General features: G+C 46.2%; 2 protein-coding genes across 3 annotated transcripts; one reads left to right on the top strand and one right to left on the bottom strand.

The window, feature by feature from the left end:
* Window positions 1-9656, top strand: LOC115101241 (AP-4 complex accessory subunit RUSC2-like). 2 transcript variants are annotated; one of them, XM_029620581.2, is made up of 10 exons: window positions 1-227; window positions 2217-3569; window positions 3711-4011; window positions 4138-5142; window positions 6642-6718; window positions 6891-7050; window positions 7177-7282; window positions 7391-7437; window positions 7552-8272; window positions 8362-9656. In XM_029620581.2, the coding sequence occupies exons 2-10, from the start codon at window positions 2277-2279 to the stop codon at window positions 8459-8461; spliced, it is 3810 nt and encodes a 1269-aa protein (XP_029476441.1). In that variant the 5' UTR covers window positions 1-227; window positions 2217-2276; the 3' UTR covers window positions 8462-9656. The 2 variants fall into 2 exon arrangements, with proteins under 2 accessions (XP_029476441.1, XP_029476442.1); XM_029620582.2 differs by having other exon boundaries at window positions 3714-4011.
* LOC115101242 (ciliary microtubule inner protein 2B-like) lies at window positions 9644-12501 on the bottom strand. Its single transcript, XM_029620583.2, has 6 exons — window positions 12138-12501; window positions 11324-11547; window positions 11081-11229; window positions 10417-10549; window positions 10074-10286; window positions 9644-9958 (listed from the first exon to the last, which is right to left on the bottom strand). The coding sequence occupies exons 1-6, from the start codon at window positions 12209-12211 to the stop codon at window positions 9861-9863; spliced, it is 891 nt and encodes a 296-aa protein (XP_029476443.1). The 5' UTR covers window positions 12212-12501; the 3' UTR covers window positions 9644-9860.
* Between the last annotated feature and the right edge of the window lie 2795 nt (window positions 12502-15296).

Consider the following 15296-nt stretch of genomic DNA (forward strand, 5'->3'; position numbering starts at 1 on the left):
GTTGGAAACGGCTTGAGTGACAAGACCTGCGCTCTGCGCATTGGCTAGAGAAGTTGTGACGCAAATATACGGCTGACCTGGTCTGGCCTCTGTTTCACCGGCACTGGAAGCGCGACGCACGGACAGTTGGAAAGAAGGAACCGACCTGCAGCAGTTGGGTCTATTGGCAGTCACAATTTACAATATAATAACCGAACGAAGCCTTCAAACTACCCGCAACACCGACCGTATGTATGTTTAATGTTGTTTGTTTTACGTAATTTAATACATCAGTATTCGAGTGGCGCATGTCTTATTAATCATTCAACTGCATTATGTTGAAGATTTTGAAAGAAAAATATATCGTTAGGCCTACTCTTCTCAATTATATAATATTAATATTATGCATCCATTGTAACTTTAAATTGTAAAATTGGGAGAGGATTGCAGTGCAAGTTTTGACCCTGTTAGAAAGAAATGTAGGTTAGGAGATGCCTGCATAGCCTATTCCATGATGCTCAGATGAATTGTGTGTATGTTTAGAATATTGTTTAATGTAAACGTCTTCGGGACATCGTAGTGCTACTGTCAAATGTTGGTCATGTGTGTGTTTTGGTAGCCTACTATCATGATGCGCTGTTTACACTCGCCCCATTTCACACGCCCTCCCCATCTTTCATGCAGACCCTATGTCACATTGTAACTAATGTGATGTCTTTCAGGTGTGCTGTGCGACCTAGAATGACAACCTCAAAGGCATTATGAGACATTGTAACTAACTCACTATTCAGTCTAGTGCACTGGACACACACATCCACAGTTTTCCTTCCGCTGTTTGTTAACCCTTAACCTTTAAGCAGAGGAGGTGGTGACCAAGGAGACCAAGCTCTGTCTGATGTACTGTGTTGGGATACATCTTCTGCTGAAATGACTGAATGTAGTTTGTTTAATATGACCTTGCCAATTCTGTATTACCCGTGCGTACAACAATCATTTCCACAGAATATAGGATAAACTGTTCTAATCTGAGCAGCATAAGGATGTCTTTTGTACAACCCTTTAACTGTTCATTACAGGAAAACAAACAGTACAGAAACAAACAACATCAATTGTGTTGTCTTGATCTGTGTTCCACTCTACCACAGATTAGTAGCCAGGCAGGCAGGGTGCTGACTGGGACACGGGGGGCATATCAAATATGCAGTGCCGTGGTTAGTCATCTGCAACAACACCCTGTCAGCCTGCATGTCCCACTTTCCACATGAAATTCTCTCCTGGTATTAAACTTAATGATCTTATTTAAAGATGAGAGGCTCCAAGGAAATGTCAGTGAATTCCAGTTCCCATGGATACGATGCCTACTGTATGGGATTAGAGAGGAACTTCAACTATTCTTCTATGCCAAATCAGGAACAGCTTGTTGACAAGTGATGTGTATTTCCATAGTAAACAGAGGAACTGAAACACAGAGACACTTAGGCCTAGTTAAAATACGAGGTTTTTATGAATGTGTCTGTAATGGATATTAGTTCAGTTATGGATAGATTTTGATGGTGGAGATATTTATTGACATGTTTTTGTTTGAAAACCTTTTGAGGATAAAGAGGATGTTTTTTCAGCCTTTCCCTGGTCCCTGGTACCAGATGTTGCTGGGATTTACAGATTACACCCAGATGGGGTGTGAACGGTAGGCTGTGAAGGATAACACCTCTCATAAACAACACTCTGTACCCCAAAAAATGTAGCAAACAAACATTTTGCATTTAAATTCGCTTTAAAGTTTTTATAGTGACTTGACCTCAATACGAAAATAAGCTTCAAAGCTCAAGATGAGACTATTTGGATGATTTAACATAATTCAGAAAATGACAGGGGTTTTAAATTCTCCAAAAGAGCCAGGAGTAGAGTAGAGCCCACCCTCTTCAAATCTCTTAAAATGACTCTGTGAGCCTGCTCACTGTAATCCATGACACTGTTGTCATAGTTCTGAGCCTCAGCCTTCTGTCTTTACAGGGAGGAAGCGCTAGCTGAGGGTTTAGGGGATGAGAGTTGGGCTCATGTGTGAACAGTATGTGATAGTCTGCTGTGTGCTTTCTCCTCCACGGCTGACTGAGTGAATCATGGAGCTCTAGCCCAGAGGTAGAGGATGTAGTTGTAGTTTGACTGACTATAGGCTCCAGAATTATCACGAGGCTTCATAGTATCATAGCCCATTTAATGCTCACCTCCTGTTTCAGGTGTTTTCTTCAGAGAATGGAGACTCTTGCAGTAATAACATCACCTCATGAGCTGAGAGAATGAACAGGACGGCTAGCCTATCAGGGGATACCCTGATTGCGTGTCACTTCCCCCTGGTGCAGCTTCCCCCCTGGCAGCTTCCTGTGCAGGCAGCTCTGTGCAGTGGCTCTGCCAGCTCTGCCAAGCAGCCTGGTCGGCTGTGCTCCAGCTCCGTAGGTCTGACCCGTGCCGCCTCCCTCCCCGAGCAGGACAACCTCCACAGAGAGCCCTTCCACAGCAGCCTCAGACACATCTCCTCCAGCTACTGGAGCCTCAAGGAGGACCGGAGCGAGGAGGAGGGGGACGGGGAGGGGGGCAGCGACAGCAGCGGGAGGTGTGACTCTGGATCCTCACCAGAGGAGGTGTCACAGATGACCATCTCCCAAAGACATAAAGATCAACCTGTAGTTAAAGGTTCTTTACGGTCACACAACTCCTTCCTCCCGAATGAAGGGGTGGAAGAAGATGATGAGGATAGTGATGGAGATAACCTGCACAGATACCACGAGGACCCTTTTTTTGTGCTGCAGCTGCATGGGAACTCTAACTGGGCCCTGAGTAATGCTGGGAGGCGGTTCTCCAAACCTTCTAGCCAATCAGCCAGTCAGCAGAACAATGACAACAAGGGTAGTACTGTGTTGTTGGACTATGGGGAGCAGGAGAGAGTAGTGGATATTGAAGATAATATGTTCACATGTGGTAATGAGAGCTACTGCTTCAGCTATGGCCAACCAAAATGTTTCCCTGAGTCTTTCTCTGAGGGTCATTTAGAGTATGTCACAGACTCCTCCTGCAACAGCTCTGATGGAGTTCTCGTCAACTTCAGCGCCATCTACAACAAGAGTAACAACCCTGCCACCCCAAATGACCTCAGCTGTCCTGCAGTGCAGTCCTCCCAGCCAGTAGAGGGCTCTGTCTTCCTAAACCTGCACCCATTCTCCCAGGAGTCCCAGGGGCCTCAGGCTGCTGGACCCAGTCAGGGGAGCCGAAAAACCTCCTCTCCTCATGACATGGGGACTTCTGCCCCCTGCTGGTCACCGCAGGCGCTGGACTCCAACTGTAACATCTACCTTCCCGATGCCCAGAGCCTCCTGTCCTCTCTGGAGGGCTCTGACCTCACTTCCTGTCTCCAGAGCCAGGCCAGGCTGCCCACAGGGACCACCCAGAAGTACTACAAGCTGGTGACTTGTGACCTCTCATCCCAGTCAGCCTCGCCTAGCCCGGCCTTGTCCAGCACCACCAGTGTCACTTCAGAGGGCCACTACGTCCTCTTCAATAAGGCCCGGGGAGAACAGGGCCGGGGGAACAAACAGGTAGGCTTACCACAATAACGTACAGTATGTTTAAAAATGTCCTTCGTGTTTTGACTAATTTGTAAGATGTATGATGAGCAGAATTACTTTCATAACGGTTGACTTTCCTAAACAAAGTTTTCTCCGTTTCTCCATGGCCAGCAGGAAGAAGGCTCAGACAAAGAAGGGAGGAGAGCTGCCCCATTGCACCGTCCTCGCTGTATGAGCTGGGACTCCCAACATGTCACCTCCTTCTCTGAGATTGCACACTGTAAGAGACATACAGAAAGCTGTCAGAGCTCCAGCCACTCCCACACCTCTCAGGACCTTTGTCCCATCCAGGAGGCAGTTTCCCTGGGCCAGAATAGCAGCCACTCCCCCCTACTCCTGAGTCCCAACCAAGGCAGTAGCACTGTGTCCAACCACCCTTCTGTGTCACCAGACCATGAGGCGGAGGAGGAGGGTATGAAAACAAGCCCGTCTGTATTTTTACATGAGTAATTGTGATTAAGCTGAAGCTAACCCTTGTTTTTTCCTATTTTGTAAACGTTCAATCCCCTGTCTTCCCTCTTTCCCCTCCTACTCTTAGGGGCGTGTTCATGGGCAACTCCTGTAGTGCGGTACAGTAAGGCTCAGAGGCCCAGCTCCCTGCCCATCCAGCCCTTTGTCCTGCTTCCCCCAGCGGGTAAACCTCAGAGCCAGCCCCTGGGCACCCTGCTGGACCAGTACATCAGCCACAAGAACACCAAGCCCAGCTCCCAGCCAGGGTTCAAGTGCAAAGGCAACAGACTCCTGACCCACCTGCGTCCTTCACCGCTGGGCAGCTATGGAGCCATCCTCCTGGAGGGCCCCTCTAGCTCTGATACCTGCTCCACCTGCACCCCCAGTCCAGAACACTTCCAGTCCAGACGCAACTGGACACACTCCAGTCCTTACAGGCCCTACAGTAGCCATGGCTTTACTTTTACCAGTCCAAAACAAGCTCACATAAGCACAATACAATCTAATACCGAACTACTAACCCAGGTTCATTCATGCCAGGACCAGCTCTTTGCAGACCTAGACCAAAGCTATTCCAGCCCAGGACAGGCCCACAGTAGCCCAAACCAGTCTCAATGTAAAGATTCAACCAAACGTAACCAAGGTATGGCTCAGATCTACCAAGATCTCATTCGCCGGTTTCCAGAGCAGCAGAGCCCCAGACCAGTCCTCCTGACCCACAGCCCTGACTGCCCCATAAACTCCCATGTAGCAACCATGTCCCCCTCTGCCAGTCACACTCCTCATCCAGACCTGCTGGTGTCCTTCTCTCCAGACACACCCTTACCGCCCCACAAGAGAACCCCACTAACCTCAATACCTAAGGCTGGGTCTGCAGCTTCTCACTATAGCCTGACAGCTGCTCTCTCCTCAGTGGCCCATATGTCCTCTCTGAGCACCATCCTGCAGCCCCAGGTGTTAGCAGGGCCCAGTGTGAAGCAGCAACAGCACTGCGACTCCTTCAGCCTGAGTGACAGTTGGCCACCTGTGGAGTTCTGCCTGTCACCTGAAGCCTCCTACGAGTCTCTGTCCATCAGCCATCTGCAGAGGAGAGGTGAGGGAGAGGAAGGAGCCTGATCTGTGTATAGAGCATGGAAGATCTCAAATATACTGTAGATTGGTGAGGTAGTCTATATGTAGGTGAGCCATGTATGGGGTTGAGGGTGTTTTGAGCTGAGAGTATCTCATGTGGATTGTGCGATGTGATGTCAACGTATGAAGAGGATGTGTGTGGTAGGCAGACCAGTGTCAGTAATCTGAAGACGAAGAGTAGTTAGACTCTTCTGAACAGTCATTATGGGAAACTGGAATCCTACATTGTCTGTTACTTCTGCAGAGCTTGCTGTAGCAGTGCCTTCAATACCCTGAAGGGGGTTTCTATCAAACATGACCTATTTTTATCTTTCCCTGCACAGGATTGGCTGAGACATCTAGTGTGTGAGAGTGTGCAAGCTCCAGTGAGTGTGTTACAGTGGGCGCAGTGTTGTTGATACCCTGGATATATGATTCACAGAATTATGTTACATTTTTTGTGCCACAATAAACACACATTTTTATAACCAAACCATGTAAATGTTAATCACATGCTTGTTTGCACATTGTCTTGTGAAAGCAAAGCTTGCACGGTGATGCACTGTCCGCTTGGCAGGGGAGAGAACTGTAGGCAGATTTAATATGCGTGAAGATTTGTACCCTGACATTTTAGAGAGAGCCAGACAAGATGGAGGAAGGGAGAGAAAATGAGAGAGGAAGGGAGAGAATGGGTGAGAATAGCAATAGAGCATTCTATCTCTTACTCTCCCTTCCTCCTTTTTCACCATGGTGGATGAATCATGTAGTCACACCCATCATCCAGACCTGCTGGTGTCCTCTCCAGACCCACCCTTACTGCCTCACAATCATGAATCATGTTAGTCACACCCATCATCCAGACCTGCTGGTGTCCTCTCCAGACCCACCCTTACTGCCTCACAATCATGAATCATGTTAGTCACACCCATCATCCAGACCTGCTGGTGTCCTCTCCAGACCCACCCTTACTGCCTCCAGTACCCCCAACATTACACATTGTATTGTAACCCTGGACAAGCACACCTGATTCAACTTGTCAACTAATCATCAAGCCCTCAATGAGTTGAATGAGGTGTGTTTGATCAGGGCTACAATGAAAATGTGTGCTGTTGGGGGTACTGGAGGACCAGGGTTGGGAAACACTGCTGTATAGCTTCCTCTTGTATTTCAGTTTTTTAAAATTAGTTGTACTTTCTTAATATATTGAATTGCAAGCCCTACTGTTGGGTAGGGCTTGTAAGTTAAGCATTAAACTGTACTTGTGCGTGTGACAAATAAAACCTAAACACATTGATATAGTTCCTGGTGGTTCTCCATATAGCCACACACCTTTTTATTCCGTGTGATGTTTCTGGTTAATGAATCCAAATGTGATAGTCTTTTATGTCAGTCTCCTCAGGTATGTTGATAACCCCCTGCATGGTGCAGAATAGGAAATGAGACAACTCTTGATGGGCTTCTTCCCTTTTCATGTTTCTCCAGGTCTGCTGAAATCTGTGAGCTTGGCAGTGGATTTGATCATGGCTCATTTTGGCACCAGTCGAGATCCTGGGGAAAAGGTGCAGTGCATCTGAGCCAAAAGCAATCTGAAAGGAACTAGAATAACCGGACAAATCACAAAAGCTGACAGTAGTCCTGATAGGATGGATCAACCCCCATAAAGATGTGTTATTATTTTAGAATTACGGTGTAAATATTGATCATGATATGATAATGTACCACTCTCTCCAGGTGTGGCTAGGTACCACCATTGGTGGTCTTGTTCTGGAGCATCTGTGTCCCACCATCCAGAACATTCTGCAGGATGGTCTCAGGGACCACAAACTGGACCTGATCATCGGTCAGCGACGCAACCATGCCTGGAACGTGGTGGAGGCCTCCACTCACACAGGTCAGAATTGCATGGTGGTGATGATGATAATGATTATGTGGGGGGTTGTGGTAGGTTTGATGCTGATGATGGTATGGCTAGTTGCACATGTGGGTTGTAGTTTGATGGTCTCTGTTCCTGTCTCAGGCCCTACCACCCGGGTGCTCCACAGCTTGCTGTCCAAGGTGAGGCAGTGCTCCCTGCTGACCAGCCACTGTATGAAACTACGAGCCTTCATCATGGGCCTGCTCAAGTGAGTCCCTGTCAAGTCTCCGATGGTCTATTTTAGTAGAATATCACATTGTGTACTAATGTTGTGTATTGATTTATGAAATGTTATGACTTATATTCTCTCTTTTAGCCTGAGGACCTTGGAATTCTGGCTGAATCACCTCTACAACCAAAAAGGTGTTTAGATTAAAGGACAGGCTATTTTTTTCCTTTTCTCCAAATTGTTATTAGAAAAAATTATGTTCTTGAAACTTACCTCTCTCATACGCTTTCAAACTCTCCTCTCCCCAGAGGTGGTGAAAGATCACTACCATCCATGGGGTTTCCTCGCCATGTCACAGGGGCAGTGTCAGCCTCTGTTCCAGGAGCTCCTCCTCCTGCTGCAGCCTCTCTCCATGTTACCCTTTGATCTCAACCTGCTGCTGGAGCCCCGCCTGCTACACAACAGACAGCTCTGCTCTGAGGAACAATCTCCACCATGCTCCACTTTTCTCATGACCAGTTGTCCCCTGTTGAAAGGAGACAGAGAAGACAGACAGGGGGCGTATAGCTCTATGGATGGACCCAGGGAGAACAGCAGGCCAACAGGTGAACCACACCAGCTGGTACAGCATCTTCAGGGGTCCTCCCAGGTCTCAAAGGCCATGGGTCAGGAGAAGAGGGTGAGGCCTGTAGGTGAGTCTAGCAGGAGCCTGTGGTCAGCCGCTATTCCAGGGTGTTGGCAGAGACAACCTTCCCACGCAGAGAGGGGGGAATGTGGACAGATTTACAAGCATGTCATCCACCCTGAGTCTCAGCAGAGGATGGAGGGGAGGAGAGAAGAGGTGACTTCACAGGAGGGCAGGAGGGAGGGAAGGGGTCCAGAGACCCCCAGGATGACGGCAGACCCCCAGGATGATAGCCCTTCCCAGGGTGGGCTACGCTGGGCCAAGCTCTTTGGATCAGGAAGGGACCACCATGCCAGGACACAGAGGGCACCCAAAAACCCCAATGGGACACAGACCCAGAAAAGGTCAACATTTATGACTGAACTATGGCTAACCTGTTCCTATGTTGTTATTACAGTTGCTCCTTAATAACTGTATTTCTCTTGTCTTACAGGAGACCTTCACAGTGGCTGCAGTTGGACAGTTCTCAGCTGGGCCTATTGGCCCATACAGTATGGTCAGGGAAACAGCCTGACCGGAAACACCAAACATAGACCTAGTGCCCCAGGACCACAATGGAGAGGGGTAGGGAGAAGAAAAGATACACTACCAAAAATGTCAACTGCATGATCCTGAGTCAGTCTTATAGTGCAAAGTGTTACACACAGACACCTCAGCTAGAACACACTCACACTGGACAGAAAAGCACAGTAGACCATTTGTTACTGTCTGAGCATGGGTGATACATTTACCCAAATGTCATTTTAAGGCAATAACAACTCTACGATGTTTAGTTATATTTACACGTGCTTCTGTTCATCTGTCATGAATTGGGATTCATGCAATAGATTCTCTCTGTGCACCTGTCAATCAAACTGTGGTCAATGAGAGGCTCCACCTATGCTACAGTCTTGCCTTAGGATCTGAAAGCCTTGTGGACCAGCCCAGACTCTTCATAAGAAACCAATTAGTATTTCATGGAGCTGCATGCATACCATAGAGTAGCATCCTATTCTCCTAATAGTATCAATCTGTCCTCTGCCTTCCAACCCCTATGCCCTGTCTATTCTATGTGCGAATGGAATGTCAACAAAAAAATGCAGAAAGGCAATCTTTACTAGCCATGTTAACTAGTGCCAAATATTATGCCACTCAGCAGCCTTGTACAGTGGCTTATCTTCCAAAATGAGGTTGCCTTCATATTCAACTAGACAAAGTCAATACATGTTTGTGAGGTAATCCAGACTAGCAAGGTAAGATTTCTGTGCATGTGTATAAAAAAAATAATATATGTACGTTCAAGGAGTCATTAGGTGCTAATTTAATCCTAATACTTTGTGTGGTTCTTCTTCCTACATCAATATCCTAATATATTTTTTTTTATGATAGAGAAGTAGAGTTTTGTAAATATTTAGGTAATCAAATTCTAGAATTGTGGAACCGTTAGTCTCCAAATCGAGTGTGTCGTGTTCACAATATTAAGCGATCATGGTGTGTTTCAGGTGTACACTGTTTTGATAGGCCAGTAGTACTAAGCTAAGGAGTAAAATAAAGTTTGAAATTGCTTGACAGGAATGACTTGGTTATTATAACCTCTGCAATAATGTGAAAGTGAGTTTATCAAACCCCTCTCATCTTTCCTCCCCAACCTAACTGTACTTAACCCTACAACCTCAGAAGAATGCACCCTCTGAGTGGAAGTTCCCTGTGACAATCAACCTTTGCAAATAAAGATAAATCAATAAGTTATCTAGTGACTTGTACTTCACATTCACTTGTTGTTCTGTTCATACAAAAGAAAATTGGGCCATTATTATTTATCACCCTGGGATGTACATAGTCCACAGACTAAAGTTTTGCTGTTTCACAGAAGCTGTTATTTCAAAGTCAGAGGATTCCTTCACTCAGTTCTCAACCCTAGTCCTTGTGATTGTCTGGTGAATTGTTCCTCCATTACTGGGCTCTGGCCTCAATCTTCCTCTGAGCGCCGCTCAGGCCCAGGGCATTGTGGGTAAGCTTCTCAAAGGTCTGGCCGTACCTGAACTTGTATCCTGTGGGCAGATTGAAGGTGACTTGATTAAAACTTGATCTTGATGGTAGATATGGAGATTTCAGAGATGTGTGTGAGGCTTGGTACTGTAGTGTTTTGAAGAAGTTAATGCCCACCTGGAACATGGCCGGTGTAGGAGGGCAGAAGTCCCCGGTGGGAGGGGTAGACAGTGGGGATGGGGGGCAGGGCTCCTGATTCCTCCCCAGGGAGTTGCAGGGAGGTAGGGTCCCTCCTCATCTCCTTCCCAAACTGAACCAGAGCCTTGTTGGTGGTGATGGGGTAGCCCGTCCCAATCAAGAAGCGAGATTTGGGCACGTACCCTGTGAAACCTGAATACATGCCCAAATGGAAGATCTAGTCAATACAAAGGGACTCCTATACAGTTGATTGTGCTGCACACTAAAGCAAACACTATCACATGAGGTATTTCAAATGGTACCTCTGGCATACTGTACCTACCTGAGATGAAGTACTTGTGTGGACTGCTGTCTGCCATGAAGTACGGAGAGCCTTTGGGCTTCCAGGGGTCCACGGTCTTGTAGGGGGCTGGCTCTTTAGAGATGGCCGTCAGAGGGGTGCTCAGTCTCCGAGGCTGGAAGGGATAGATAGAATGACAGACAGACACTATGGTTGAGATAGAGAAGGTATTCAAGCTTCTGGCTCCTACCCAAGGCCCTATCCCAGACTATAGACCTTTGATTATAAAAGGAGATTTTCTCCCATGGTATTGTGATTTTTTTATAATTCAATCAACTTCTAATGCGGGTGCATGGGATTTGTTGGATTACAGTCGGTGTGGTTTCGTTGCATCCAATGGCAGTGTCTGCGATACAGTAATGCAATGAGCCCCTTGTGGATTTGACAGCTCTAACGCAGTTCCACCTCCGACACCACCAAAACAACGCTATATGATTGTCAATCTGATTGAATCTAGCCCATGACTGATCTGAATCTGTGGGTGGTCTATGATTGGAGTGCTCTCCAGGTTGTGCACCTGGCCTCGTTTAGACATGACACTGACACAGGATCTCAGCATGGATTATTAAACAGGGATGACCCTGTGTGTGTGGGTGGGGCGAGCATGCATGCATGCATAAGTGAGCGAAAGATTAGAGCTTGTTACTTTAAACTCTGAGATGGTGTTGTTGCTGACAAGCGGTATTGCTGATGCCAGGCGAACCCTCTGCTGGTCCCGGTCAAACTCAGACAGGGCCTCGCGACACGTCTTGGCATACGTACGGGAGAAGTAGTTCTGGCTTTTGGGAACAAAGCCTGTAAAAGACACCAGATTCAACACAATGCAAAACATACTTTACAGAAGAGGAGTTCTGCTTAATATATGAAAGCTGAGCAACAGTCTGTTTACCAGTGTAGCCCGGTATCATCCTCTCCAGATTCCTGCGTTCTCCATGGTGGCTCCTCCAGATCTCGTCTCGTGGGCCCGTGTCTGTCTCTGTGGAGGGGAAGCGGCCCGTGTGGAGGACCAGGCGACGCGAGCGTGACACCTCCGGAGAGGACAGCAACTTGGCGGTCAGCTGGCCATAGGTCTTCCCCAGGTGGTACTTCAGCTGGGGGCAGTACCCTGCATACCTGTGGACAGAGGTGGTGAGGATTCTGACTAGATTTTAAAACAAGGCTTTGTGGATTTATTCTCTGTCATGTTGACAGTAGTATAAATAATTTAAACCTATTACCATGTCCATATCTTTATTGAAATGAAAGGTGACTATGGATCTCAGGTAGTTAGTTTGAGCTGTGTTGTGTTCCTTCATGTCAGCAAGTTCAGCCTCTGAGTTGAACCTTCCTGGGTACCGTTGCCATGGGTGATGGCCTAGAGCACTGACTTGCTCTTTCTTCCTCAAGGAAATTTCGTGTAGGTTTGTGAAAATGTGTATGTTAATTCCTTAGGCCTATAGTAGGCCGAATGTATGTTATGTGTAATGAGAGAAAGGGCGAAATAACCATGTAAAAACGTATGCGCAAGCATAAAATCTATGGAATTACGCACGAATAGCCTACTCATTAATGCATAATTGAAAAGGCTAGAATGCAGTAATTTCCCTATACATAGCACACCATGTATGTAATAGAAATAAAGCTTAATATTGCACACATCTAATTAGAGTATTTAATTGATTTGCTAAAATACAAAAAGCAAAGCAGTAGTGTGAATTACCTACCCCGGTATGTAGTGCGGATCAGGTGTCACCAGCACCTTACTGAATTTTGGGGGGAATTCCTCCATGTTGACCATACTGTACCTCAGAACCGGACTCGAGATCTGGGGCCGGGGGGCTGACAGTAACGCACTTTGTAGTGTTTGCGGTTGGTTGTCAGGATGTGGACTGCGCGCAGAGATATGTCGACAACGTCTAGACCAGGTCAAGGATCCATTATTCCGTCATTTCATTGTTGCCATTGTGAAGGTTATCTGCTCGCCTTTTGCCCTCAACATTTTAAAGCTTGTTGTTGTTGTGTACTGTACTTGTAGGCTACAGCTTGTTGCTTCATTCCGAGGTGGCAAATACGCACCGCCCTCACACATTCCCATGCACCTTATGGTCAAACAGGTGTCACGTGTCATTTGAATAAACAACCCAGTCTATCCTTTCTAAATGTTATTTCACATATTCAATAGGCTTATTTTATTATTTTTCTCTTATTCGATACTATAGCCAGGTGTTGTTGTTATTTTACACAAACCCTCCTGGTTTTGTTTTTCTCACATGTTTCACCCACTTTTAATTATCAGATCTTAAATTTGCCTATGGGAAAATAGATAAATACATGAAATTGTGAATTAGTTATTCATTTTGAAATAAAATTAGATATCTGAAAGGTAATCAAGTTTGTGGCATGAAAGTATACTGGTCTATAGCGACACCTGGTGAATTACAGCAGCATTGCAGCATTGGCTGGGATATTTCCTTGTGTAGAATAAAATAGTAATAGCTAAAAGGTCAAACTTCTCATTTGTACTCCTCCTTTTTAACATCATATTCCAAAGTGAAAATTCCATTTCACATCATTGTTTACAGGTACTGATTCTGCCTGTACACTGACACAAAACAAATAGTGAAAATCCTAATTTAAAATTAGTAAAGAGGCTATGCTTAAACTATGATTAAGCTCAGATAAGTCACAGCCTCTGGAGTTGTAATCTATGTACAAACTCAATGTTAAAAGCACTGTGTGTTTAACTAGTTCCACAGCCTTTTCTTAGGTAAGTTGCCCAAATAATAATTTCTAGTTGAATGAACATTACATTTACATTACATTTAAGTCATTTAGCAGACGCTCTTATCCAGAGCGACTTACAAATTGGTGCATTCACCTTATGACATATGAGACAAAAACATTATTTTAAGTTGAATTTTGAATTTGTCTATGATTTCTCATGTTGGAGCAAAGTTCAGGTAACACTGAAAAGTTTTTAGATTAGATTTTTTTTACAGTGTACAGTACGTCACACCTACCCACTCACCAACAGTACATGCCAAACCTCTTGTGTAATGTATTATTGTAAATGTCATAACAAGTATCATCTTATTTTTCAGGAAAAACATGAATGTTTCATCAGCAGCTAACTGACACATGGTGTTGCTATCATTTTGGCTTTGTCATGACTTGTTTCTGTCATACCTGAGTTTGATGATGTTTGGTGGGAGGAGTTGTGGTCTCGGGTGAGAGGGAGTCATAGTTCCCAGACTCAGACCACAGAGATATGCCAGGGAACAGCCGTGCCCACACAGCCCTCCACATGCATGCAGCATCACCGCTGTGACAGGATGGATGATAGATGACGAGGCATGTCATGAGGATATAGGCGGAACTTCAGGGATGTTTTAAATTCTATCTCACAAACTCACTTCAGACTGTGTGGGCTTCTCTAAGCCAGATACTTTTCTTTGTCCTCCTCGTGCTGCTACCATTTTGGGGAGAAGAAGAGTGAAAAGGAGAGGACAAGTTTTGGGTTTTTGTGATGAATTTGTACATGAGCTTTAGCAATCTTCTGGAGATCTGGGTGACTGAGGGTGGACCCCCCAACATCATCTCAGACCCCCAGGAAGGGGTAGCTTTGGAGGGCCAGTGGGAAGGGGGTGACTCTGGAGATCCCCTCACCCTTTCAGGGACTACTTCCATGTCTAAATCTGACGTGGGTACAGAGGATTCTGGGGTGGAGATAACCAGCTCTGAGGCTTCTCTCCCTTCCTCCTCTCCGTCTGTGTCCATGTGTGATACAGCTATTGATCCTGTCTCAACTTCAATCAGGGAGGAGGATGGACTCCCCTCTACCTCTCCTCCATGCTCTCCTGTCCTCTCTCCGCCATCCTTCTGCTCCTCTTCCTCCCTGTCGCTCTGCCTCAGGACCAAGGCTCAGGGGCACAGGGAGCTTGCTGTGGTCATGCACCGAAAATTGGAGCAGGCACTGCGGAGGACAGACACAAGTGTCAGGCGGCAGGTCCTGAGGCATGGAGGCCGAGACGCCGTGTCACGACGGCAGTGTCACATGGCTTCACTACCCTCAACGCACTCAGTGACCCATAACCAGAGGGCAGGTCACGGGTCAGGGAGTGCTGGTCTGAGGAGGTCAGTCAGTCTGTCAGTTGTGGATGAACAGGCCTCAACAGAGCTGCTGCAGCACAGAGGAGGCCTCTCCCCACAGCACAACACTCTGCCTCCTCAGACAGAGACAGAGGTGGGTGTATATTGAAAGGAGTTGTTTACTTCAATCTTATGATTCTCTGACTGTTTTCCTTCAAAGCAATCTAGTTTGAGACAGAATGATCTATAGTGCCAAGTTTTTTCCCCAAATCTCACCCAGCTGATTGTTTGGCAATTTTGTCATCTTCATGTTTTGTACATGGGACATCTTCAGTAGTCATTTGAAATATTATTCCCAAATGTATTGAACAAGCATTCAAATCGGATTGTTCCGACATGTTAGTACGGCAAAAAATATTCCGCACTATGCCGGACGGAAGTCCATTGTCATTTTCAAGCAGTGTTTCGTCCATAAATTGTTATGTTCCATGTCTGTTTTTACAGTGGACTGAAGGAGAGTCAGGAAGGTGTAAATGAGCCTTTACCCTTTATCACAGTTAACAGTTGCAACCCACACACAAACAGACACAGAGCTAGACAGGAAGACAAACACTTAATTACATTGTCTGAATCCCTTTGATGCCTGTGGGTTGTTACTGTTCATATTGTAGTGTGTCATACTGTGAACCAGTCTGTCCAGGTGAGCAGTCAGCCACTAGCATGAGTGGAATGGAGCCAACCTGGTGCAGTGCTGCCTAGGCAGATGGATTATGAGGGTGTTGTGTTGAGCAGTC

This window comes from Oncorhynchus nerka, linkage group LG19 (genome assembly GCF_034236695.1).
Source record: "Oncorhynchus nerka isolate Pitt River linkage group LG19, Oner_Uvic_2.0, whole genome shotgun sequence".
NCBI classification, from domain to species: domain Eukaryota; kingdom Metazoa; phylum Chordata; class Actinopteri; order Salmoniformes; family Salmonidae; genus Oncorhynchus; species Oncorhynchus nerka.

Coding starts and splice junctions, on each gene's coding strand:
- LOC115101241 (XM_029620581.2), top strand. CDS start 2,277: ATGAACAGGACGGCTAGCCTATCAGGGGATACCCTGATTGCGTGTCAC. Junction 4,012..4,137: donor CCATGAGGCGGAGGAGGAGG/GTATGAAAACAA, acceptor TCCTACTCTTAG/GGGCGTGTTCATGGGCAACT. Junction 7,438..7,551: donor TCACCTCTACAACCAAAAAG/GTGTTTAGATTA, acceptor TCCTCTCCCCAG/AGGTGGTGAAAGATCACTAC.
- LOC115101242 (XM_029620583.2), bottom strand. CDS start 12,211: ATGGTCAACATGGAGGAATTCCCCCCAAAATTCAGTAAGGTGCTGGTG. Junction 11,548..12,137: donor GATCCGCACTACATACCGGG/GTAGGTAATTCA, acceptor CTCTGTCCACAG/GTATGCAGGGTACTGCCCCC. Junction 10,287..10,416: donor ACACAAGTACTTCATCTCAG/GTAGGTACAGTA, acceptor GCATGTATTCAG/GTTTCACAGGGTACGTGCCC.